Below are 26,716 nucleotides of genomic sequence, written 5' to 3' on the forward strand. Positions count from 1 at the left end.
AAAGATGTTGACAGGCTCCAAAAGCTGCAGAAGAGAAAGTTCAAAATAGAAAAAAATAGATGGATGAAATAGATGAAAGTGCCAAAACCAAAAAAAAAAGATGCTTTGCAGGGTATCGTAGGCCTGTGTTGTACAACGACATCTAGTGCTTAATATTGCAGTAATTACAGTGTTTACTACTAAATACTGTGTTATTTATATGTCTGTATGATCATTGCACTAAGTTGCCTATGCTGGTGCAACGCAATATTGTTCAATTTTCAACATAGGATGAATACATTACATCCATCGATCTATCTATCTATCTATCTATCTATCCATCTATCCCAACCAATCAAAGTGAGTTTTGAACAGTTTTTCTGAAGCCTTGTGATTGGTCTGCTGCTGCTGGGTCTGCTGCTGGGTCTCTGCACAGCTCGGCCCCCAACATGCTCCTAAACACCGGCGTTTATTCGCTCCACTGGGGTGATTTGTTGAGCCGTGTGTTTACGCTGGAGGACGGCCAAGACGAGGGTCAGAGCCCACATCAGACATCCCCCGCCTCCCCGCCCGCTCCCGTATTAATTACACAACACCTTAAAATCCTCAGACCCTCAGCATCTCGGCAATAAAGCCGTGAGTAACAGCCCGCCAGTGACGACACGCACGCCGTTTCCCAGCTTCCCTCACTGTGGCGGTAAACTACGTCTGAGGCCTCTGAGATGAAACGAGGAATCACCACATGACTAAACGCTGTTGCAGCAGAAGCAAATTCTGAACACATCCAGCAGGTTTATCTAGTGTCAGTCGAACTAGACGGCTGGTTTCAGGTTCTCATGATTCTCATTAATATGTGGTTTCAGTGCGACGTCTCAATAAGTGGAAGGGTAGGGTGTATGGGGACCTCTAGTGGCCACAGTGATCATGACAGGAGCAATGTAGGCAGGCAATGCAGCAACCAAAGATGGAACATTATTAAATTATTAACTGACATGAGGGGGTGTTGAGGTGAAGCTATTCCTATAAAATGATGCTTGCCCATCATTTTTATTGTGTTATTAACATTTTGACTGAAAAAGCGCATCCTAATGACGACGACGGGGCTTCTTCCCGCTCAGGACCGCATACCTGAAGATGAAAGCGTTCCGCTGTGAAACCTGAAGGCATCACTCTACAGCAACTGCCGCTGGCGGCGAAAAGCCCCGGGGGATTCTGGAGCCTCTGGGCGCCACAAACATTACTGCTGTCTGGGTCCGTGGGAGGAAGAGAGGAGAAGATGATAATAAAGCCTGCAGGCCCGGAGAGCCTCCGATGAGGAGCCGGCGAGAGCGGGAGGGAATATGTACAAATACCGAGCACGACAATTGAATCTGCTCCGGTGTTTGGTGTAATTGTGCTCGAGAGGAAGACAAGAGAGTCCCCGTGGCATCGTCACGGAAACGCCAAATCATCCAGACTAATGCGGCTCGGAAAGGGTCGCAGGCCAGTGATTGATAGAACGAGCGAGCGACTCCCTCGAACGGGCCGAGGCGGGCAGCGCCGGAGTGAAACCCGACCCGGTCCACGCCGGCTCGCCGAGGTCCGGCGCAGTGATCAGCATCCCCCAACCGCTCCATCACAACAAGGCTGTTTACACTCATTTCCTGCTGGGCTCAGTGATGCTGCCTGCTCCTTCATTCCTGCAGACGCCACGCTACAGCGATGAGCCAAAACATTATGACTGCCTAACAAGATGCTCGTCCTTCCTGTGGAACATGGTGACGCCTGGCTTCTCAGATATTTGTGGCTCAGTGCTGGAGAGAATATTAGTTAATAGGCACAAGTAGTTAATGGCTTAAATCCCCGAAGACAAGCTTTGCATTCCAAACATTTTTTATGAGATTGGACGTTGTTTCTTGCATCTGGATTAGAAGATGGGCTCAGTCGGCTCTCATCAGTTACTTTTCTGAGTTCTGAAGACTCGTCTACCTTCAGTTTCAAAGGGAATTGAACATCTTTCTACACCCACCTCATTTGGTTCAGGAAACAGGAAAAACTTTCACACTGGACATAAACACCAGACTTCTGAAAGAAACTTGTAGTTTGATTTAGTTTGTTTACTCAAACCTGTAACCTGGCGAGGAGTTTCCTCTTCTTTAAGTCCATTTTGTGTCGGTTGCTTTTGTCATTTTTGCTTCGATCACTGAAGAAAGTCCTGCATGTCTTCATGCTTGTGTTATCTCCCACAGAACGGGTCCAGCCTCCACAAGTTAATGAACTGACAAGAGTTGGAATCAAAACTAAGAGGTGAGTCTTACCAGGAAAACACCAGGAAGAGACCATCAGCAGAACCAGGTGGACACATGTCACAGTTTTGATGAGCTGCGGTGTCTTCTCAGGCCTGGCAGGGTCGCAGCGTCTCCGGCTAAACGATGTCAAACTGCAGTCAGTCTATCGTTTGCTCCACACAAATGCTTCATCTGAATGTGGCCGAGCATCGCTGCACTGGAGCAATGTTCCAGCCACAACATTATCTAATTTTCATTTAATAGATTCAACACTCACAAACCACGCTGGTTTTGTAGGAAGAAACTGCTTCGGCTTGCGGATGTGTGATCATTAAGCTGAGTAATCATGCACATCCACAAACCCTGCACCACCACATCTACGACAATACTGCGAGCTTTCAGCTGATCTACCTTCATAACGTGATACAGTTTAAGATTTCAAAAAAATCGTGGTTTTCATCAGCAATTTCTTCAAAATCAATACTTTATCTTTCAGATTTTTGTAAAGTATTGAAATAAAAGGTAGGTTTAAACCTTTGAAGAAAAACATCTTGAGTGAAAAGTTTCATTTGTACAGTAACACAAGAGGCAGAGAGTTGGATTCATCAACCCTAACATGCTGTCAAGGCTCTCCAGGCTGCTGTAACGCTCTTAAACACACCCAGGGGCTTCATTACGGCGTGGGTAACCCCCTGAGCTGCGATCATGAAAGCCATTTTTCTGCAGCAGCAAGTGCTTTCTGACAGCTGGTCATACAGAGTCCACTCATCAAGACGGTGCACGTGCTTTAAAAAGGCAGGGGAATGTTTTCAACTCAGAGAAATGTGGCTCATCACTTTCATACAACCAGCAATGAGGAAAAAATGTCTTCCAGTTAGGATTTATTTAAATAAAAAAATCACACAGGGGAGCAAAAAGTGTGCCCAGCAACATCGTCACAGTGACAACAGCAGCAGTAAATACTAAATAAACATGTAGCTTCAAACACCAGCTGATGGAAACAGCTCTTTCTGATCTGCAGCGGCAAATCCAGATCAGTTGCTTTCATTTAAATATACAGTTTTTTAAAATCATTATGTTTCACATTGAAAACATCTGACTTGCTTTGAGTGCTCACTAAAAACACTCCTGGTTTACGTTGTCTGATACACTGCCACATTTGTCCACACAGATATCTGAAACTGCAAGAACAGTTTAATTAACTGACTGAATTGAGTGTTCAGCCACATGTATGCTTAAAGCAGTGCTCGTGTTTACTTCCATTGTGTGCAGGAAATTAATTGGAATAAATAAAACCAGTTAAGGAGAAATCCAATAATCGAGCAGGGAGAACTGTTTTAAATTTACCAAGTAAAGCTTGTTGGTATTTCCCAAGATTATTAAGAGATTGATTATTTGTTTTACTCTGTCTTAAATCTTAATTGTACTGCCGGTAGATGTACTGTAAGTAGAGTCACATTACAATACTATAAAGCACATGAGTGCATTTAAATTTCAACCTGAATACTTAAAATTCTCGAACAACAAATCAAACTCTGGAGCTAATGACTGAACACGGTGAAGTCACCTTGGAAAGTCACACTGTGCTCAACGGCACAATAGATTATTGCAAAGTGATGAAGGACAAATGAATTTCTGCAATTTCTCACAGTTTTGAGACTGGGAAATGTAATGTGTGTCCCATTTTTCACCCCAGCACGAGCCGCGGTTGAATAACTCTCCTGCTGAGTCGACATCTGCAGAGGAAAGATGTCATTATGCTAAATGACCACAACCACAGAGTCCATTAGCAAACCCAGACCTGAGTCCACAACTGGTAAACACAAACAGTTTAGCCTGGTAAAATTCCGGCTCGTAATGGAGGCTGAAGCGAGTGTCAAGTCTTGAATCTAGAGCTTGAATCATCATATTCTATTTTCATTTTAGAGATCAGTTCAGAAAAATATATAAAATAGATGTTCTGAAAAAGAAGAAGAAGAATGGCAGACTGTGCTCATGCTACAGAAGCTACTGAGCTTGTTCTCCTGAAGTTTCACTGTGCTGGCACTGGCAGGCCACACAAGCTGGTTTTCTGTGAACAGACACATTTCTTGATGAGGCTTGGTGTGTTCACACAGCTTTCTGTGAACAGAAACATGTGGACAGATGTTCAGACATGAGGACAGACAAAGAAAGGACGGTTTGACCAAACCTCCGAGTTTTGTTTTTTTTGATACTTCTGGTGCGGTCAGTGCTACTGAATGGTTCTTCTTCTCCTTCCATGTTTTTTAAACAATTCCATGAATAAGGATAAGGATAAGGTGTATTGTGCCCTCTAGAAACATTTTCATGCATGACAGCAGCAACCTGGAGGAAGCAGAGGCTGAGGTCTCAGAGGTGGACTGAGGTCTCAGAGGAGGACTGAGGTCTCAGAGGTGGACTCGTCCATCACTCAAGCTGAAGTCACCGAGGTGGTCGGTCAGCTCCTCGGTCTCAAGGCACCGGGGGTGGACGAGATTCGCCCTGAGTACCTTAAGTCTCTGGAAGTGCAGGGACTGTCTTGGTTGACACGTCTCTGCAACATGGCGTGTTGGTCAGGGACGGTGCCTATGGATTGGCAGACCGGGGTGGTGGTCCCCCTGTTTAAAAAGGGGGACCGGAGGGTGTGCTCCAACTATAGGGGGATTACACTCCTCAGCCTCCCCGGGAAAGTCTATTCCAGGGTACTGGAGAGGAGGATCCGGCCAATAGTCGAACCTCGGATTCAGGAGGAACAATGCGGTTTTCGTCCTGGTCGTGGAACAGTGGACCAGCTCTACACCCTCCATAGGGGCTCGAGGGCTCGTGGGAGTTCACCCAACCAGGTTACATGTGCGTCCCTCGTGGTGTCTTGTGGGGGGTGCTCCGGGAATACCGAGTCCGGGGCCCCTTGTTCAGGGCCGTCCAGTCTCTGTATGACCGGAGTAGGAGTCTGGTCCACATTGCCGGCAGTAAGTCGGACCTGTTCCCGGTGCATGTTGGACTCCAGCAGGGCTGCCCTTTGTCACCGGTTCTGTTCACAATCTTTATGGACAGAATTTCTAGGTGCAGCCAGGGGCCGGAGGGGGTCTGGTTCAGGGACCAGGGGCCGGAAGGGGTCCATTTTGGAAACCACAGGATTTCATATCTGCTTTTTGCAGATGATGTTGTCCTGTTGGCTCCATCCAACCTGAACCATCATGCACTGGGGCAGTTTGCAGTCAAGTGTGAAACGATGGGCGTGAGGATCAACACCTCCAAATCCAAGGCCCTGGTCCTGGACCGGAGGAAGGTGGTCTGCCCTCTCCAGATCGGTGGAGAGACTCTGGCCCAAGTGGAGGAGTTTAAGTATCTTGGGGTCTTGTTCACAGTGGGGGACGGATGGAGGTGAGATTGACAGGCGGATCGGTGCAGCGGCTGAAGTGATCAGTCGTTGTATCAGTCCGTTGTGGTGAAGAGGGAGCTGAGCCGAAAGGAGAAGTTCTCGATTTACCGGTCAGTCTACGTTCCCACCCTCACCTGTGGTCCTGAACTTTGGGTCATGACCGAAATGACAAGATCCCGGATACAAGCAGCTGAAATGAGCTTCCTCTGTAGGGTGGCTGGACTCCCTTAGAGACAGGTGGAGGAGCTCAGTCACCAGGGAGGAGCTCGGAGTAGAGCCGCTACTCCTCCACATCGAGAGGAGCAGCTGAGGAGGCTCGGGCATCTGGTTAGGATGCCTCCTGGACGCCTCCCTGGGGAGGAGTTCCGGGCATGTCCCACTGGGAGGAGACCCCGGGGAAGACCTAGGACACGCTGGAGATACTATGTCTCTCGGCTGAACTGGGAACACCTTGGGATCCTCCAGGAAGAGCTGGAGGAAGAGTCTGGGGACAGGAAGTCTGGGCATCCCTGCTGAGACTGCTGCCACCACGACCCGGCCCCGGATAAGCAGAAGAAGATGGATAATATCAGAAGTTGTCTTCATTTACAGTCTTTCTTCATTAGCGTTATGTAAGCACACGTAAACTCAGTTTAGCACAGCTGAGGACTGACTTCCAGCGGCCGGTTCATCATCATTACATGAGTCTAAATTGTCAACATTTATTTCATTGATCAGCCATACAGGAAATAAGACGGCCTTGGTTCAAAAATACAAACCGAACATTTAAATACAACTTCACAGAAGTGCAACCACGCTTTTCAGTTGGATCTATTGGCTGCTCAACAATGAGAGAAGGCCATTAATTCCAATCAGATGATGAAGTGGACATAAAAAAACAATCCTTTTCCGAACACACAAAACACAGTAACCAACACTGATCAACTTCTGTTACATAAGAGGAGCTTGCTGCTGTAAGCTCAATTAAGTTTTCACGCTCGGCATCAGCTCCCTCCTATACTGTGAAATCTGCTGCTGGGTGAAATTTACAGGAACTAATTGTTAAAAAGCGTTCAACAGTCCTAATGAGACGCACCCATCTCCAGCCTATTCTGCTCTCATCTGCTCGGCGCACTTTAACTGTCAAGAGCGTACATCTCTGGAAATGTGAAGAGTTATGCCATCGACGTGAAGAGGTGAGACACGACTCAAAAATCCTGAAGACCATCCATTAAGCCAGCTTTTCAATCACAGAGAGAGATTTAAGTTGAAGAACTTGTGAAGGAGTACAGAACAAAACTAATATTTATTTTTGTATTGAAACATGTTGTGCATGCCAAACCAAAATGCAATGAACATATGAACAGTGACAAAAAACATGAGCTGGACATGAGTGACAGCTGCAGACTTTACATAGAGATTGTGTAATCTCTCTCTCACAATCAATGGGAACTGGGAACTGCTTTATTTTTTTTCAACATATGTTCTAATAGGTTCTTTTAGTTTTTGGAAGAGGCTCCAGGAGCAACGCCTTTTACTCTCAACTGTTAAGATTGCAGAAAATCCTGCAAAAGCAGACGTGTGGACAAGATCTTCTGGAGCACCGTTAGTACATGAAGGAACCGACATGGTCAAAATATCTGTCAAACCACAAATCCTGTTCTGAACAAAGCGTAACCAAATGAAAATGTAGCTCTGCCACTCCCAGTTCAATATTCTGTTGATGCTTTGAGGACAAGCGAGAGTTTTAAAGAGCGCTGAAACTATTTTTACATGTAGTTGTCTTGTTAAGTTGAGTTCTCTCTGCATTAATGGGCGTTGTCTGCTTACTCTGTATTAATCACAAAAAAAATTAAAATTCTTTTTCATTCAAAATTCTTTCATTAGATTCTTTGCATGCAAAATAAAACAAGCAGAGGCCTCATAAATATGAGATCAATACATCAACAAACAACACTGCTGCTGCTGAGCCGTCCACCAGCAGAACGGTTCCAGACACGTCTGATCAGCATGTTAACGGTGGGAAACCCCTGAGAAAACACATGCAGTCTCCACTCTCTGCACCAGAGATACGTTCTCCCGTGTTCGAGCTTCCAACTCAGTGACTCCGCTGCACCACAGAGACAGATGTGGCAATCAGGAGTGGCTTTACTGCTCTCCAGCTGTGAGGGAGCTGATAATCTGCTGAGGCTTCAGGTAATTAAGCACACAGCGGTTTTTACATCACAGCTAAAAATAGCTTTCTGCAGGCTCAGCAAAATGAGAAGAGATCAACAGTGAATGTGAACGTCCTCAGCTTTCTTTCGTCTCAGCCTCGAACCATTCCTAGAGTTTTAGATGAGAGTCTGCAGCAGTAAAGAAGAGCGGAGTTGGTGAAACTAAGAGCCGTAAAGCGACTTTTGTCATTTCATGAAGAATTGGTAATTTCATGAGAATTTCAATTTTCAGGCTGAAGCAAGTTCTCTTTTTCACTATCCTCAGAACAATTTCCTCACCTGCATCTGAGAGGTTGAATACTAATCAGTAGATTTTGCTTTTTTTTTTTTTTTTATTGGTCTAATTTCTGATTCTGAGGTTATGAATGAACTAAACCCTCACATTTGAATCATCACTTCAGACTCTAACACACTGGCTCTACTGAAGGCTTGTTTTTATGGAGGAGAAGATTTCAACTTCCGCTAAAGTATGACATTTTAGGATAGGAAGGTGCTTTTTAGCTTTTTAACTTGTTTTCATGACAACATGGAAACAACATGAAGTAATACGATGAAATAATGCTGCTTCTGAAAAAATTCCATTTACTATTGACTTAAGACTCTTGCACTTATTTAATTGTGGGGAAAATACATTTCTTAATTTCACAGAAGTCACTGTTAAATACCATCAGGCCCATTTTGGAAGCTCACCGAACAATCCCACTTCCCCACACGGGAACTTCCCACTTTGACCTCCATTCAGATGCATTTATCCCACCACAAAGTGAGAACTACTAAAGAATACACCGTCTGTATGCTTTTAATTCTTTATTGAAACCATATTTTCTCTCAGACCTACATAACTTAATACACATTTTTAGTTGACTTCAATAAATGTTGAAGGAATAAATAAAAAGTGTGTTTTCTGAGTACATTAAATGTTTGAACGTGTCGGTCTCTGTCCATGGTGCTGAAAACTCAGCTGAGCCCATAACTACCTCCAGCTCCTTATATCATCCTGCACAACATTAATAAAATATTCATATTGAGAATCTTTCCAGAGCCTGCATATCTTTCATAAATTCATTCAATTACTCACATTTTCCTATTCAACTATTTGGATTTCTGTCATTTCAGAACACAAAGAGATAATAGTAAAAAGTTTGATTTTTCAAAAAGTCTTTTTAAAAAGTGTTTTCAGTTCTGTTCATTTCAATATGTTCTTTTTACTAGCTAGACACCAATTAACTCTGAGTTCTTTATTCGGGTTGCAGAGGAACAGAGATAAGGGTAATAGACCTCTGAAGCATTAAATAATATTGACATCCAAGGATTGAAGCATCAAACACACAGTAAGTGTTTGATTGAGACTTTAATGGTGCAACCATTGCAGAGAAACCAGAGCTGGAGGAAAACAACCATGGAATCATTCAATGAGCGTTTGAATAAAGCATTTCTGCGTTTGCGACGGCCTGAGCTGATCCATCCGGCTGTGTGTCCAGCAGCCTTTCCTCGGCGGATGACAGTGCAGGTCTGACATTAATCAGCTGTGTTTTCAAAGCGTTCCATGAGCCTGAAGCGTCCACCTGCAGAGGACTTTGTAAATGCCTCAAAGCTGAAAGCATGAAAACAACCACTGCCAACACGTTTTCATCCGACTGGCGTGATTCACACTCACTGCTGCTGCTTTTATAGTCAAAGAAATCGCATCAATATTCAGGAGAGGTGGAGGGCGGGCGGAGCGGGAGGCGCCACACGAGTATTAAAGATAGAGCGGGAGATGGGGGGGTTCAAACAGCCATGCATTCTGGGAAGAAGTCCTCCTGTCAGGCTCGTCTGGATGCCAGGACGAGGCCAGGGATCAGCTCCGATGTGCCACCAGATCTGCTGATGTTCAACATCTCATGCTCTCTCTCTCTCTCTCTCTCTCTCTCTCTCTCTCTCTCTCTCTCTCTCTCTCTCTCTCTCTCTCTCTCTCTCTCTCTCTCTCTCTCTCTCTCTCTCTCTCTCTCTCTCTCTCTCTCTCTCTCTCTCCTCTCTCTCTCTCTCTCTCTCTCTCTCTCTCTCTCTCTCTCTCCTCTCTCTCCATCTCTCTCATCTCATCTCTCTCTCTCTCTCTCTCTCTCTCTCTCTCTCTGCTGTGGATCAGATTTCACTCGCTCCACTGCGTTGTTATGGAAACCAGAAATTTGGGTAGTACAGTACTCCTGCGACTGCAACTGGAGCGAGCGACCTGATATTCCCTCACAGCGACGCCCTCAGAGGGCACGGGCCCCACGGCCTGACTTAAACCTCACAGGGATAAATACCAACGACCGGCAGGTCACACACGACCTCCAGCTCTGCGGTGCTGCAAACAAAGAGCACACAGTGAGCAGTCTGCAATCACACTTGATAAAGTGAGGCTTGGGCCGGTGTGAAGGTGAGATTAACATGCAGACGTGTGAGAGCTTCCAATGGAACAAGCACAGTTCGAGAAGTAGATCTCAGGATGCTTCCAAAGTCCTGAGCAGACCAGGACGCGTCAGGCTTTAGTAGCTCTGAATCTCAGATTGACACTGATGTGCACAAAGTGAGGAGCTCCTGCTGCGGTGGAGATTTCTTTATTGTATTTAACTGTCATCCAGCTGGGAGTCTTTCGTCACAATAATTCCTGATGCATTGTGAAAGTCATGCTGCAAGTTATGCATAATAGCAGCTGTTAACCTTCATTTCTTTGTGCTTCTTTTGGCCCAATGTTGAACATACCCATTTGAATCCAGGGAAGATCAGAGCAGAGAGTCTTTTTATTTCTTTTTTAAGGTTTTCAACACTTTCGGGGACATTCAAAGCAAACGTTTCTCCTCATCTAGTCCTGACTGACTCCATGATGTATTCAGCACAGCTATGGCGTAACTAAAACGTGGTTTTAGTTATTGAGATGACAGTTTTGACCAGTTTAAACGTGGTTTAATGCCCTGGAGGCATGATATTTGAGAGGTTTTCTTATGGATGATTCTGTCAGTGAAAGTGATGGATGGTTAAAAGTGCTTTATAAACATTAAGGTAGGGAACAGTGCTTTGCAACCAGAGCCTAATTATTATGTACTTGGTTTTTGTTTGATTTCAGGCTTTGCTTTAGTTTGCGATTGGTTAGCCATAGTATATCTGTGCACACAAACAAACTGACCATCACATTGGGCCGGTTTACAGAAGAACCTCCTGCGCAGTCGTCTCTTGGTTTTTCCTTTTTTGCTCACTGACAGTGAACTTCTTCTGCAGCTGCAGACCCTCAGAGCTCCTCTGGGGCTCAGAGCTGCATGAACACCACCGGGGACCAGGCTGATACTAAAACCCCTGTGGGGGGACGAAGAGCTGCAAGCTCAAATTCAATTATGTGGGTTATCAGTCAAACCTCCAGTCTGTCACAGGAACTATTAAACTGACATTTTGACCTGACTTGCCTCGAAAAATTAAGGATTAAAGCAGAGGTGTAGAAATCTTTTTGCCTCTCCCTCCCTCTTCATGTTTTCCCTCATTTCCGTTCTCCCACCTTCCCCTGCTCTGCAGCCTTCTGTCTCTGTTCTGCTGCACATGCATCACTCCGAAGCCTCATGCATCACGATCTGTAGGTGAGGAGATCGAGGAATGCTTCCCCTGGCACCGGCATGATCGCTGATGTGCCCTTGAGCAAGACACTCGGCACGTCGTGCTTACAGCTGCAGCTGCTCCAACATGCTGATGAGAGTCACAGATTTTCAGATCTGTGCTGACGGAAACCGTATGTCATCTTTCAAAAACCCAATGCAGATGAAAAGGTTCATCGCTCTCCTGCATATTTAACGCTTTTTCACCACTGAGTCACACTCACACACTCCGGACAGCTGCCTCCGACGGTGCTCCACCTCCATTTGGAATGGTTCGAGGTTCTGTGTTTCTTTGACACATGGGCAGGGCCAACATGAGGGATCAAACCAGCAACCTTGGGATTAAACCAACAGTTGTAAAACTTTTTATAGTGTATACCGGCTGAAACGTACCACCAGCACGGAAATTAGGAGCGGAAGCTCAGAGGATAAGAAACAGACGGCTCTAAAAAGACATGTCGGTCAAAGCTACGCTGAACCAGGCAGACGCTTTAAAACAAGAACCTGAACTCATCAAGACGAGGTGAAGCAAACCCTTACAAGACCTGATTCACAGGCTTTCAGAGACACAAGCGTTCGTTTTCGTTAAAGAGTATTCACTTTACTGTATCAAGGTCACAGATCATCCAAAACGCAAAGTGCTCTGAAGCAGCGCACTCATGCATGAGACGGCGCATAGCAGGGTGATATCGAGACCAAAATGAAAGAAAGATTATTAATAATATGAATGTCATGTTTTATACATTCCATTCCAATAGCATGGAAGTAAAACAGACATGAATACCTCCTGGTGGAGAACGAGCAGCTCTTCATCATCGATCGCTGACTCCTACGTCTTGTGAATTCATCACAAAGCTCCACAGTGAATCCTGATAAAAACTGCTCTCCTTTCAGTAATCGTTTCCTAAATGCTGGTGAAGCAGAAGCAGAGTTAGAGTCAAAGTGTGAGGTAGAGGTATATGAAATCCGTTTTATTTTTTTCCCAAATTCCGTTTTTTCCGTTTTAATATTTCTGAATTTGGTATTTTGTTTTTTATGCTCATTTTTACCATTAAAAAAAGGTGTCTGGTAAGTGGAAATGAATAAATGTCCACAATTTAATAGGATATAACAGTCCATTTAATGTTTAAAGTCCTGCAACAAAGAAATACTTTTCAATTAGTCGCATGCGTCTTTGCGAGTCCAGTCCACGGTACGTTAACAGTATTTACAAAAAAGCTTTTCCCCTGAGGCATAAAAGTCCGTGTACTGTTCTGCTCTGTGTTTAGCGCTTAGCGTGGAGTTTCATAACTTTATTGAATGTGTGAGAGGGGAGGGAGCAGCTGGCTTGGACATCGTGTTGTTGCGTCGCGTCTCGTCGCGGCTGGAACGCGCGTTCACATTTGTTTACAATTGTATTTTGACGCAAAATCGTGGAAAGCATTTGGCGTTGTGAACGCAGCTTTAAGGTAAGGTAAGGTAAGGTACTTTATTGGTCATTATACAGTGAATGTACAACGAAATTTGTTTCTCTGCATTTAACCCATCCATCGATGCCACTGAGGCATTCCGTATGGAGCAGTGGGCAGCTGCGGGAAGCGCCCGGGGACCCATCTCCAGATGTGGGGTCAGGTTAATGGTCAGAATCACCTGACTGGAGGACTGATCTATGGTGCATGTTATCGGTTGACGGGGGAAACCGGAGATCCCGGAGGAAACCCATCCAGACACGGGGAGGAACATGCAAACTCCACACAGAAAGGCCCGCACGGTCCGGGGATTGAACCCGGGACCTTCTTGCTGTGAGGCAAGAGCGCTAACCACTCAGCCACCGTGCTGCCGTTAGCAGTGCCGTGGAAGTGACGTACACGTTGCAGCAGCTCAGGCGGTCCCCCCGGCATGTTTGCTTTGCACTATAAGGTTCCATTTTCTCCCGAAAACTGAATTTCAGACCAGATTAGGACGAATTCCGCAATATTCCGCGTTTTATTCCAATTCCGTTTTTATTGGTCATTTCCGCGATTCCGTTAAGACGGATTTCATATGGCTCTAGTGTGAGGGCATCCTGCTTCAAAGCAGCTGACTAACAGTCAGGGAGGACCGACTGAGGAATCATTGACCAAGTCACAGCCAGTCCTGACAACAGACTAAACAACATCAGACTTCGACTCGTATTTTGAAATTTTTCTAACTGAACTGCTTCAGAAACACAAACAAGCTTTGCTTTCTAAAGTTCTGAGAAATGTTTGAACTCTTCGGACTCGGGAGAGATTCCCTCACCCTCGACGAGGAGAGCAGCAGAAAACGAAGTGCTGTGTCAGGAAGCGGGAATTCAGCACCCTGGAGAGCGACACCACAAGAAACCAGAACCTTCAGTTCACCACGCTTTGACAGGGCGGAGTGAAAACAAGTAAGAAGGTTTCAGCAAGTTCAGTCTGAAACTTTCCAGTCAGCTGTAATCTTGAAAAACGGAACGTCTTCGTCATTATCACGGTGTTTGAAGCAGACCTGGGTGATGTACAGACTGCATGCGTCTCACTGGCCCACAATGAGGAAATACGAATCAAATAAAACATTGTTCAAGCAGCACTTTGCTTTTATTTTCAAATAAGCGGTTATTGCTCATGGGCACAGCTCCCTCCGTATCCCTGCTGTGACTCGAATCACAATCAGATAAAAACTAATGGAAAGAAATGCAAGAATTTGGTAAAGCAGAGCAGGACTAGAAGCCCAAAGCCTGATTAACATCCTGCTGCTGATTACAGACATATTTGTCTAATGCAGAGCTGAGCAGAAGTGATTTATAGTTTGGCCCCTCCTCATCCTGCGGGTTATTTATGCAGCCTCCTCTGGAAAATGAATAGCCGGCCCCTGGTCTGCAGGATAATTAAGAGTCTTGTGGGGATGAACTCATCATTTAATGTAATTCCTGAGCCGAGATCATATTCAGGCTACAGCAGAACAAGCAACACATAAACTGTTGTATTTCTTGAGAAGCTGGAGGTCTGACAGTGGTTTTCCAGGTGGATTTGGAGAGAGGGGTCAAAGGTCACGACCAATATTTCAACACCGTCTGAAGACAAGTCACTCTGGTTCTTTCTGACTCTATTCAGCTATTATAGAAGCCCGAATGGCAAAACGAGCATAAAAAGATTCCAAACTGCTGCAAACACATCAAATAGAGAATAACTTGTCAGTTTTTCATTTCTGAGTGAATATTCTCTGCTTACGAAACACAACTTAACAGCAGAGTTCACACATACAGCAACTAGAAACGCCATTCTTTAAAACAAGAGTGAAGAGTGAGATGGGCGAGAGGAACAAATAAACAAACAAACAAAAAGGTATTTCTCCTCACATTGGTGTCAGCTGTCGTTTTGGCACAGAGACGAAGCAGACTTCAAACACTACAGCTGAAATGAGCCGGAGCGCGCCGTGAAGGAGGAAAAGGTTAAGCTCTGGGACACGCTCACAAAATACCACTTCAGATTCATCTGGTGAAACAAACTCTCCAGTCAGCTGGAAGGTAACAATACAATAAAAACCCAGGTTTGAAATGTACACTAAGAAACATTCCAACTGAAATTAAAACAGCCAATAAACTGGCTGAATTCTATATTTATTATCAAACATGTTTCTTAAATGAATTCTTTGTCATTTCTCATTTTTAACAACTTGTGAGAAATCACAAGATTTGCTGCTGTGAAACTGAAAAGTCTCAGGTTTGAGAATTCCATGTTAGATTCTTCATTTCTGAAATACTGGAGCAATAACATTACAATGGTCTTAAGTGTGCGTAATCTGGATTGGAAACAAAAACAGTTGGTTTTTTGCTCTTTATCTTGGATTAAACATTAAAATCAGTTTCCTTCAATGAGAAAGGAACAATGAAATCTCTTCTTACGGCGGCTTTAAGGTCACAAATGATATCAAACTACAAACGTCTCCAAGTGAGTGTAGAGTTTTGAGAATTTCAGATTAAAATACAATTCTTCTCCTTCATTCTTTAATCTTTTGTTTTTGTGAATATGGACCTGCATAACAGCTGATCTGAAGCTTAACTTTGACATAAGTGAGGGACGTTTCGTTCTGTTTCACTGCAAACACTTTGGCTTTTTATCATTTCTAAGATTAACTAATCTGTCCAAGCCTCGTGCGGGACAGACAATAACTCTGAACCATGTCCAGCCAAGTGTAAAAATGCATACTTCTCTTAACCAGCAGATCACCAACTCGTGCTGACTGAAGTGGATAAAATGTGACCCCTCTCTGCACGCGCTCAGCTGGGAGCTGAAAACAGCCACTGCAGGCCTGTCCTCCCTCTCAGCTCAGAACTTGATAACACACTTCTGACCAGCCATCTGTTGGAGCTCCATTTATATAACTCTAGGAAATGTAAGTGGTGTGAGGAAAGAAAAAGTTTTTCCTGTGCGGGAATCCACGTGACGAAATCCACCAGGACGCAAAAAACGCGCACATTTCATGTCTTGATTCAGAAACAGGCGAGTAAAAACTTAAGCGACGTCCAGGAGGCGATGTGTAGACGTGATGTTGCATAACGCGCAGCTGCAGAGACTTACAGGAGGAACTCTTCATCTCCAGCAGATTAGGTTACAGCCTAACTGGATTCCATCAGCGCGCGCAAAGCTTCATTAATGGACTGAAAATTGCTGCAACAAAGTGAGTCCACTGGTGGCAGCGACTCGCAGTGAGGAGGCTCTCACTCAGTTCATCCCAATTAATTAATTCTGAAGTCGTTAATTACCGGCGCCAGTTGCGTTAGGTACTCACACGAACGCGTGGTAGAGCAGCGCCCATCCTCTCGGCCGCTCCAGCGCGTCGTAGATCAGGTTCTGGATCCTCCTCCTGCGGATGTTATTCCTCTTGGTGGGCCGGGTGTAGCTCAGGGGGGTCTTGGCCAGCAGCCCGATGCCGATGCCCTGAGAGCCCCGCTTGTAGTCGTCCCGGCCCTGCGCCACCAGCAGCAGCGCGCCATCCTTGTCCGCTCCCCCGGTGCCTTGGTCCAATAAGTCCCCGGGGGGAGCGCCGGAAGGCTTCTTCTGCTCCTCCGAGCCGCTAGCGACGGTCCTGGACCGGAGCCCCATGGTCAGTGCTGGATGCTCTGTGTGGGCAGCATGCCATGGTCCGGGCGCCGGATCCGGAGACACCCCCTCCTCAGCCGCGGGTCATTTAAGGATGTGGTCCCCGGCGCGAAGGGAGGTGCTCAGCAGTCTGACTGGAAAACAGAGAGAGAGCGAGGGAGAGAGAGAGGGAGCGTTACATATTTACTTTGGTAGAGCAGCAGCCGGCACGCCGCGGCCGTGGAGCTGAGGTGATCCGTGCGTAAAATCATCGCTCCTCACTGAAACACGCCCTGATCGGCATCACGGAGGATCAACACACCAGGCGGAATCTCCACAAAGTGGCAGAAACTCGCTGCCGCGCGCCACAGGGCGTCTCTCCGTGCTGCTGTCGGAGGTGCTATTTTACAGATTTTACGGGAACGCGCAGTTCGGACGAGCCGAAGCCTTTTAAAAGGCAAGCAACAATTCCGACTCCCCGAAACAGCTTCCTCCTCCCTGAAAACACGCGCACGGCAGATAGACAAAGACCAGACATCGCGGGCTGCATCCTCTCTCTCTCACACACAGACACACACGCACACGCACACGCAGCAAAAAGGGGAGACACGTCAGGGAGGAAGACGCTCCTCGTCGAGCCTACCAGCAGCGGATCCGGGGCATGGCTCGTGTCTCCGGGGCTCCCAGCCTCCACCTGCAGACGAGGCGGTGCTGAGGAGGAGGAGGAGGAGGAGGAGGAAGGTGGAGACGGAGGATGGAGAGCAGAGATGCTGCGTGAAGGAAGTCGATACTGAAACTGAAGCAGAGGAGAAGCGGCGGACAGAAAGAAGAGAGAGAGAGAGAGGGAGCGAGAGAGAGAGAGAGAGAGAGAGAGGGGGATCAGGTTTTCTTCAGCAACAGCGCAGACGCGACGTGCGTGCGCACTCACACATGCCTGCATGTGCGCCGCCGACCGCTCGTGCGCGCGCAGTAAGAATGCACACCTTGAGGCGTTCACGAGAAACACATGCAAACGAAAACATGGGCTCACGAGAAGTTATTATGCACCGTCATACACGCGTGCACGCGCATGTCTATGTATGCGTGTGTAGACCAATGTTGCTTTAAAAACCTAAAAGACTGATCAGCCGCAGCTTTGTTGGTTCATAAAGTTTGTTTAACTTCAAATATTCACTGATGGATTGCATTACACAGCACTTTCACGTCTCTCTTTTTAAACATGGTTTATTTCTTATATTTGGATGCTATGAAGTCAAACGATGTATGGAAATATCCATATTAAAAATGTTGATTAAAATCATCTGCTGTGCTTCAAGGTCCCAAACTGCATGTAGACAGGCAGCATGAGCAGGACTTCCACTCGGTGGGCCAATGATGTGCACAAGCAAACAAAAAGAGAGTTTTACACACAACACAGAAAATACTGAAGTGCAGTACAGCATCAGTCTTTCAGTTTTATAAGAAAAAACTGTAAAAAGCCACAAAAAAGTCAGTGAAAACACTGCAAAGAGCCACAAAGTGAGCGGAGGATAAAGAGTAAGGCTGAATCCCATTTCACCCCTTAGCCCTTCCCCTTGGCCCTACCCCTCGTTTTGCGCGTTCACGTGGAGGGGTAGGAGTGTCCCAATTGTCATTATGACGGGGGAGTAGGGCCAAGAAAGAGGGCCAGTCACCCCTCCAAAAGGAGATTCTCGAGAGGCACACTCCAAACGGAGGGGTATCGGCCGATGGCGAGGGGCGCTTGTTCTTTCAGCCTAGATCATGCCTGGCGGGCGGGGTTTAATTCACTTCCGCATTGACTGGAGTGATCGTTTCCACACCCGCGCATTCCAGGCGCATTCCAAACACAACAGATAGACGATTATTTTCAATAAGCTGGTTTCTTCAACACGGCCCGCCTGGAATGCGCGGGTGGGAAACGAGCGCCCCCGCCAATGCGGAAGTGAACTAACCCCACGGTCCAGGTGAACAAAACAAGCGCCCCTCGCCACCGGCGCCACTGGATGACAGATTTCTCAGAAAGCCTTCCAAGATCGGCAAGATGGCGGCGTCCGCAACGAAAGACGTTCATAAATGTCAGTATTTTGTCAATTAATAAAGTTTTAAAATGTAAGAAAAACATTCTTCTTCGGCAGATAATTGTCGCATCTGCCTACGTCATCGGCAGCGGCGACTACTGATGACGTACGCGATTGTCGGAGGGGTGTCCCAATTCGGAGGGGTTGACTTTCTCCCCTACCCCTTAGCACTCCGCTTCATAGGCGGAGGGCCAAGGGGAAGGGCTAAGGGGTGAAATGGGATTCGGCCTAAGAAGGGTTGTACAGCAGAACAACGGCTAGCACAGGCTGAAGTGATGCAGTTTGCATGTTCTCCCTGTGCCCGTGTGGGTATTCTCCTCACACTCCAGTGAGTCTGAAATGATGTGAATGTGGCGGTTGTCTCTGTGTGGTGGACTGACATGTGTCCAGGAAGTACTCTGAGTCCCTCAGAGTTTCGCTCAGTCTCACTAATTCTGAGTTGGATAAATTCATATAAAGAAAGCAGTGAGGTTTCTCTTGGGTGCTTTGTACCTTTTGCAGTCATTTTCATTTTTCTACTGCGTTTTTCATTATCTTCTCACGGTTCAACATCTGCTTGTAGCTGCTTTAAGTTGCTTGTAGTTATTTGGAGTGTTTTCCAGGTTGTCTTGTGGTATTTATGTTTCTGTAGTTTAGTTTTTTTTAATCAAAGATCATATTTTGAATCAATCGGTCCCTGTCTCCCCAGACAGGTTGCTCAGCTGCAGCTGTCCAGCATGTGTTTTGATGTGTTGCAGTTCCTTGATCGATATGAAACACGTGCAGCTGCTCACAGCCTGCAGAGCTGATATAAATAACAACTGAGGGGTAAAAGACATGCTGATTAAAAACAAACACTTTCAAGTAGAAGTGGAGTGAACAATAAGCTGAAAGTCAGCGGCGGCGCTTCACAGAAAGTCTGCTGAACCGTGCAGCCTAACAGGATTTACCCAGAACAGAACAGAGCAACCTTAAAATAGATTGATTGTGTGTCTTGGTGGCCTTTAGTATTTCTACTTAATCGTTGGCGGTCGGCGGATTTGACTAATTATCTGGATGAAAAATGGCCGAACAGGTCTGTAATTGAAAAAGCAATAATTTGACTCCAGCTGTCGGTCGCTGAGCAGAACGCTCCTGCGGTTCACGGCGGCGCTGACACTCGTCTCCGAGACGGGAGGGATTCAGAGGCTGAGCTGCGTTTTAAACGCTCCGGACCAATGAATCCTCCTAATGATTTTATTTTTAATCCTCCCTCGGTATGACGCTGCGACTGCTCTGTTTTTATCCTCTCTCCTTTTCGAAATCTTTCCAGATCTCAGACCTGCTGCTGATTGTGCTGCATAAGCTTTTCTCCTTCAAGGATGCTTTTCATAGCGGGAAAAAAGAACGTTTCTGTGGGCCTTCAGCTGGATTTTAACTTGCAACCTATCAGAGAGGCACTAAGGCAGAGGGAGATGGATGGAGGTGGACTGATCACTTCAGAGCCTGCCGGTGTGTCAATATGTGGGTGTAAAGTGATTGGTGATGGACGAGGCTCCGATCGATTCCCGTGTCCATGAATGGAACCAGATTTATCATCCGTGTAATTTTACAGGCTGAGAGGAGCGCCCCCCACCCCCCCACCCCCCCGCCCCCCACCGAGCGGAGGCCATCCGTCCTGCCGGCGGCGTCCAGCGAGCACGGCGACGCCGCTGTCTGGCCTGCAGCCACGCCAGCACAGGTTCAACCAGCAGACATCCTGCTTGAGCTCCCTGAAGCCAGAGCTGCTCACAGAATCGTGATTTTAATTCAAGAAGATCAAACACTGACCGACAATGAACAATGTAGGAAGTGCAGTATTTCTTTGGATAAAGTAACGAGGCAGATGGAATCCTATGAATACATTGTGAAAAATAAACCAAAATCAAAAGAAGCTCGGCCAGAGTTTGATCTGTCCAGTAAAGCAGCTCTAGAGCAGCAACAGCATCCAAAAACACTGAAGGCCACTGAGCATTTTCCTTTTTCTGATTGATTTTCTCTAGCTTTGCACTGGGCTGCAGTCCCCGTCCCTTCTGGTGGCCTCATGTGGTTTGCTGGCCCTGCAGCGGCCGCCCCACTGCTGCAGGACGGCCTCTGGTCAACACTTGATCTGGTCAGTCTCATCCACCAAACAGGAGCGCATGTCAAAGATGGTGGCAGAAAGGAGTCTGCATCCTGCAAATGCATGCTGAGGCAATTTAAAATGGGAATAAATAGATGTTTTGCAATATGACATCCATTCAGTGGTGGGCCGTCAGGGCCTGCAAAGCCTTCTCTGCTGGCCTAAAAATTATCTGAATTACAGACTGATGTAAATTATTATGATTATTTTGTCCATAAATAATTAATAAATGATTCCAAACGGTATGTTCTGGTTCCTTTCATAGTTTTCCCGTGGTTGCGCTGCTTCCAGACATGTTTTTTTCATATTAAATCATTTAACCAATCAGATTTCAGGCATCATCTGTTGCTAGGGTCAAAGAAATCTGCCCGAGGCCTTCACTATCCGTTCCTGATGGCGCAGTGAAGTAAAGTGAAGCGTCAAACAGACAGTTGCGTCAACCAATCAGATTTCGAGTTGGCGACTCAGCGCCTTCTAGCTTCTAACAACAGCAGATCCAGGCCCTCTGATTTACATTCACCAAGAGATACAGTAGGGGGCGGTATGCACCTAAGTTGTTGGTCACCACCCGCAATTATTCCAAAGAAGAAGAAGAAGAAGACCTGAAGAGAAATAAAACTTATGCCAGAAATCCCACAGGGCAGCTGGACTTCCAGCCCTGGCTTTATGGAACTGAAACGCAGGGATAATCTATATGACAGAGCAGTTGAACTCTTTTTGAGGAAGGAAAGGAGGATGGATTTTGTTTTCAAATAATCGGGATTTTGGTGAGTAAAATGTTCCTCTTTTCCTAAATAATATTGCTGTTTTATTAAGTTGTTGATGCTCATTGTATGTGCACAGATGTAGCAGGAGACTTGTGCACTTCAGCAAAGGTATTTATTCTGGCTGCACAAGTATCTATCTGCTGTGCAACAACTCTTTATGTGCATATCTGCATAATAAGATTTTTTTTTTGTAGACAAAATAGTTATTCAGAGGTGGATTGGTTCAGGCGGATCTGTTCTGAAGGCCTTAATGTGAAATGCACGGTCCACCACTGCATCCATTGCCAAGATTTCTACAAAGAAAAAGACATATCAAACACACATTTCCTTACTTTGAGTGTGTAGTGTATAAATAGCTGTGTCCAAGCGTCTCTGAGCGTCCTGCAGTCCTCACCTGTCAGGTGTGGCAGGGATTCTTCTGCACCTCCTCCTCCTGTTTTCATGGCTGAGTGCTGAGGGCGGTGATCCCAGTTCACAGCCTGCCAGGACCTCCAAAGTGGACTGCTCACCCTCCTGCCGCTGTATCCCCCCTCAGCCGTCTCAGTAACACACACCGACATGCAGGAAGACGGAGGCGAGAACGATGGAATGTGCTTTAAATGCTCATTTGTTGAGAACCACAGGCTGAGAAGGTGACAGTGGTCCCCTCGGCTGTCACACACGATTTATCAGTCAGAAACCCACCAGCGAGCTCAAACTGCACAGTTTAATGAGAACCACAGTTCAGATTTAATATCAGCTCGTTAAATTTCACTTCTGTCCTGTCTGATGCTGACTTTCCATCACAAGGTCGCAGGTGCTGCAGAGGAACGACCTCAGATCTGTCTTCATTCTGAGCCACGGCGCAAGTCGCAGCACCTCCTTCCAAAAGAACGTTTTGGAAACTCTGGCCGTGAAAAAGATCAACCTTCTGCTTGCTTGGAACTGATTTGTGATTTCCAGTTTAAAGATTTGCTTTGGTTCGTTTACAGCAGGAACCTTCCAGTAAATCAGGACCGATGTGAGAGGAGCTGCTCAGCTTCATCTGCCGCTGCTTCGCTTCAAACACCCGGGTTTACTGCTGAAATGAAGCGTAGCCACGGAATAGACCCACTGATCCATTTTTCACTTTAGAGAAAGATTATAGTCGCAAGCAAATATTATATATTTGTGTTTAAAACCATGTAAAATGAAACCTGAGTGTTCATGGGCGTGAGTGCAGTGGCGTGCGCTGTCTGGGGCTGCAGCGCTTCCTGTTTGTTCAGACGGTGAGTGATCTCCTCGGAGCAGTGGAGGGGTCTCTGTCGGGATCCAGCCGCTGAATAATTGAAGGTGTTACGGCGTTGTGTTATATCCGCATGATGTGGCCGACTCCTCAGCGGTGCAGGCCGCATGTTTTATTCATCCGCCTCATCCAACTTTCACAAAGTTAAAAGGCTGGGCGGGCGCGGTGCACAGGTGGCGACGAAGGAAACGAGGAAATCACTGTTTCCTGTTGTCACTTGGAAACGTCTGCTCTGATTTAATGATCACTCATGTCTGCTGTTGATATGTGAAGCTTCCTTGAAACTTGTCTCAAACCTCTCCTAAGTCATGGATATGTTGTCGCAAACTCCCGGTATTTTAATACAACAGTCTTTGACTAGAAGATCTCTCCCTCAGCCTCTTCATCTCGTTTGGATCGTAACAACGCTGATCTGCCTCTTTTCCTCATCCAGCTCAAGGCAATTCAGGTTACCCTGCCGTTTAGCGTCCTGAGGACGAGCCCAAGCCATCACAGCCCGAATCTTAATTCCATGAGACATTCTCATGCTGTACATCTCCTGAAACATCTCTTCAGTGACACTGGTTATTGCAGGAAGAATATATTGAAAGAAATCTGACCATCATTCATACATAAAATATCTTCTGAAGGTGACTTGCTGTCTGTTTAGAGCTGTGGGTTAGTCTTGAGGTCAGCATTCAACCATATTTCATGTTTCTTTTGGGAAGAGTTACTTCAGGATCAGAGAGAAAACACTCAGTAAACCAGAGTTTAGAGAAAAGGTAACCACTAAGACTGCAGCTTTAAAGCCAATGGGAGGCTCAGTGCTTTTAGATACAGTGAAAATAAGCGAGCGTGTTGAAGCTTAACTCACTGATCCTACCATCGCAGTAGCTTCTGGTCAGTTTCTAGCATGTTTTTGACAGAAGTCGAGACTTTACACTAAAGCGTTAAAGAACATATGGTGCTATAAATGCATGTTTTTACACACTCACCCTGCTAAACTAGTTTAATACCAATGAGGCAGTAACTTTCATGGCAACATCACTGATATCTGGGCTCGGTTCTCAGTGTTGTGTTGTGTCGACTATTTGTGAAAAATGTGCCTAGAAAAACTAAATCAGTATTTTGATTTGCCGTCTGAGATTCGGTAAAATCTCACTGGTGTTCACTCTGCCGCTGGGTAGGGTCCCGGTTTGTGTGTAAAATATGCCGTAAATGGTTTGAACCCACGCTGCTTTCACAGCTCGGGGATTTTCCTTCTTACTGGAAGGAACTCAGCTGAAAGCTAGAAGCCACGGATCTCACTTGACCATGAAGACGATGATGAATTAATGAGACTTCCTGATCTGAGCAGCAGCAGAGACTGTGTGATCATCACTGTGTCACCTCACATGGTACCTGTCCTCTTTTAAGACCCTGTTGACTTCTGGGAAATGACCTGGGGCCTCACCTATAAAGCTTGTGGCGCACAAAACGAGCCCCAAACTTTGCGCAGCGGCTCCTCTGCGCCAAAGCAGGTACCTATACACATTTTGCGAAGGGAAAAAATGCGCGTGACTTTGCGGTCCTCACTGCCAACAAAACAGCTGCCGCACAGGACCGCACAATTAGAAAAACTACATGGAGACGACAAAGCAGAAGGAAACGGAATTGAAAATCCTTTATTTGTCCCGCATGGGGAAACTGCAGGGTCGCTGCGGCAAGAAACGTAGAAAGAAAAGTAGAAAAATACAAAGCCCAACCATACAAGGAAAAGTTAAATATAATTTGTATGTAAAATTAGATATAATTGCATAACAGGAATATACTGACCGACACAACTAATTATTTAAGTTGAATTAAATATAACGGAAATAAATCGAAGACACATATAATCAAATTATAGATAGAAGCCGACAGATATAAATCACACATAATTTACACCAAGATCCAAGACAGATATAATGAAATAAATAACAGACATAGGTTCGATATAATTTAAATATACATTTAAGACAGACAGTGAGTGGTGATGAGCACATGAGGGGAGACACTTTGAGGAAGTCACGTTCAGAGGCTTTGGAATGTTTCCATCCTGAACCCTCAGCTTTCTACATCTTCTAAAATAAACACTAAATCAATAGTTCAAAGGGAGCAATCAAACACATCACGCAATAAAAACACTACAATGTCTTTGTCTCTGCACTACAAACACCGACTGTCACTTGTAATGACTTATTTTTTCTCATGATACACACTTCAAATTGTTCTCAATTAAATGGCAAATTGACACAAAAAAATGTTTGCTATTTTGCCATGGCCATATCTGACGTCCGAACCCCGAATCATCCCGGGTTCACAGCCTCTAAGTGCTGCAGTGCATTAGAACCCTGCTGACTCCAGAGACAAAACAATTTTGATAATGCATGGACGCACAATCATATTTTATGATTTTTTTGTTTTTTTAACATTTTTATGTTAAGTTTTTTTTTCCTTTTTTTTGTAAAGGTGTTTCTGCAATGTTGAGACACTATGAATTATGACAACTCACCTTCAAGTCGGACCACTTTTTTCACTTCAGCAGTAGTGAGGCTGATGGCACTGACACCTGCTCCCACTCAACGTGTCTCCGTTTGTCTCTCCACTGCTGTGTCCTCCAAAAAGGACAGAAGATCGGCTCTCCCCTCACCAATAATAAAATAAGGAGCTGCAGCATCACCTCAAACCTCCTCAGCGGCAGATCCACCGCCTGCATGCGGCGTCTCACCTGCCGGCGACACTTGTGTTCTGCAGCGAGACGCTGATCGCCTTGAAAAGGAAAAGCTGCGGTGTCCTCTGCTGAATGTGCGATTAAATTGTAAATGCCATGATTATGCACACTCTTGCTCGTTTGGCTGATCAAAAAGTGTTTTTCTATCGTTTTCGTTCGTTTCTTTATGTTTGGAATAAGATTTAAAATGTTGCTTTTTTTTTTATTTGAGTGCTTCAACACAACCCGCCAGAATGTCATAAAAATCTTAATTTTTCGACACGTCATCTGCCTGATCCGCTGTTATCTGCAGGCTCCGCGCTGCGCTGCACTGTCTAATGTACCCAGATTTCATTCATGAGTTCATTTGCATACCCATATATGGTGCCAAGGGGTGGAGTTGGGGGGATTGTGGGTGTGGTCGGCCACCGACACGTTCTCCGCAGGATTTGAAACCGTGACTTGGAAATTGCGAACAGCTGTGCGGTGGACTTTTTTTTGGCTCCTGAATTTTTTTTGCGGACAGAAGAGTGTGTTGCGTTCCCACGCACAATTATTGTCAGATTTTCCCGCAGAGTTTCATAGGTGAGGCCCCTGGTGTTAAGAACATTCCCATCTCCTCCTCACACGCCAATCTTCCATTGCATCTGTCAGAACTGATTCCACCACTAGAGGGCACAGTAAAACTCAATGTAGGCTGAATTAAAGGATAAGTTCGGTTTAAACAGTTTTCACATTGTTAATCAAAGTCAAAATCAGCTTTATTGTCAAATATGCCATACATACAGGACATACAGCACAGATGAAATGATAGTCCTCTCGGACCCACGGTGCAACAAACAATACCTCAGTTTAAAAAAGAAAAAATAATATATTATATATATATATATATATATATATATATATATATATATATATATATATATATATATATAATAGCCTACTAAAAAAGCTAAAGTAACAAATAAAATAAATTACTTTGAACAAAGTAAAAACAGAAGAGTGCAAACCCGAGGTCAGTGACGGGGAGTGGGGGCAGAGCAGGGAGGGAGTTTAGCTTCCTGACTGCCTGGAGGAAGAAGCTGTCCTCGTGTCTGCTGGTTCTGGTTCTGGCCCGGAGGCTCCGCAGTCTCCTGGCCGACGGCAGCAGGCTGAAGAGGCTGTGGGCGGGGTGGGGGGGGTCACCTGCGGTCCTGGTGGCTGTGCGGGTGAGGCGGGGTGTTGTAGGTGGAGGAGAGGGAGGGGAGAGAGACACCAATGATCCTCTCAGCACGATGCGCTGCAGGGTCT

At 45.7% G+C, this 26,716-nt stretch overlaps 1 protein-coding gene and 1 long non-coding RNA gene across 3 annotated transcripts in view; both read right to left on the reverse strand.

The window, feature by feature from the left end:
• kcnq3 (potassium voltage-gated channel, KQT-like subfamily, member 3) overlaps nt 1-17,214 on the reverse strand; it is a 106,098-nt gene extending 88,884 nt beyond the window's left edge. Inside the window, exons 1-2 of one of the 2 annotated variants that reach the window (XM_030115068.1) lie at nt 17,132-17,214; nt 16,199-16,643 (exon numbers count right to left, since the gene is read on the reverse strand). In XM_030115068.1, coding sequence (XP_029970928.1) covers nt 16,199-16,512 — 314 coding nt within the window. In that variant the 5' untranslated portion in view covers nt 16,513-16,643; nt 17,132-17,214. The remainder of the gene's footprint in view (nt 1-16,198; nt 16,644-17,131) is intronic. The other variant, XM_030115069.1, reaches the window with a different exon arrangement.
• On the reverse strand, nt 7,765-14,608 carry LOC115405483 (uncharacterized). The gene is made up of 3 exons (XR_003933432.1): nt 14,598-14,608; nt 13,600-13,603; nt 7,765-7,903 (listed from the first exon to the last, which is right to left on the reverse strand). It is a non-coding gene; the product is annotated as an uncharacterized LOC115405483 (long non-coding RNA).
• Nucleotides 17,215-26,716: the final 9,502 nt, after the last annotated feature.

The sequence above is a fragment of the Salarias fasciatus genome, chromosome 18 (genome assembly GCF_902148845.1).
Source record: "Salarias fasciatus chromosome 18, fSalaFa1.1, whole genome shotgun sequence".
Classification (NCBI taxonomy): domain Eukaryota; kingdom Metazoa; phylum Chordata; class Actinopteri; order Blenniiformes; family Blenniidae; genus Salarias; species Salarias fasciatus.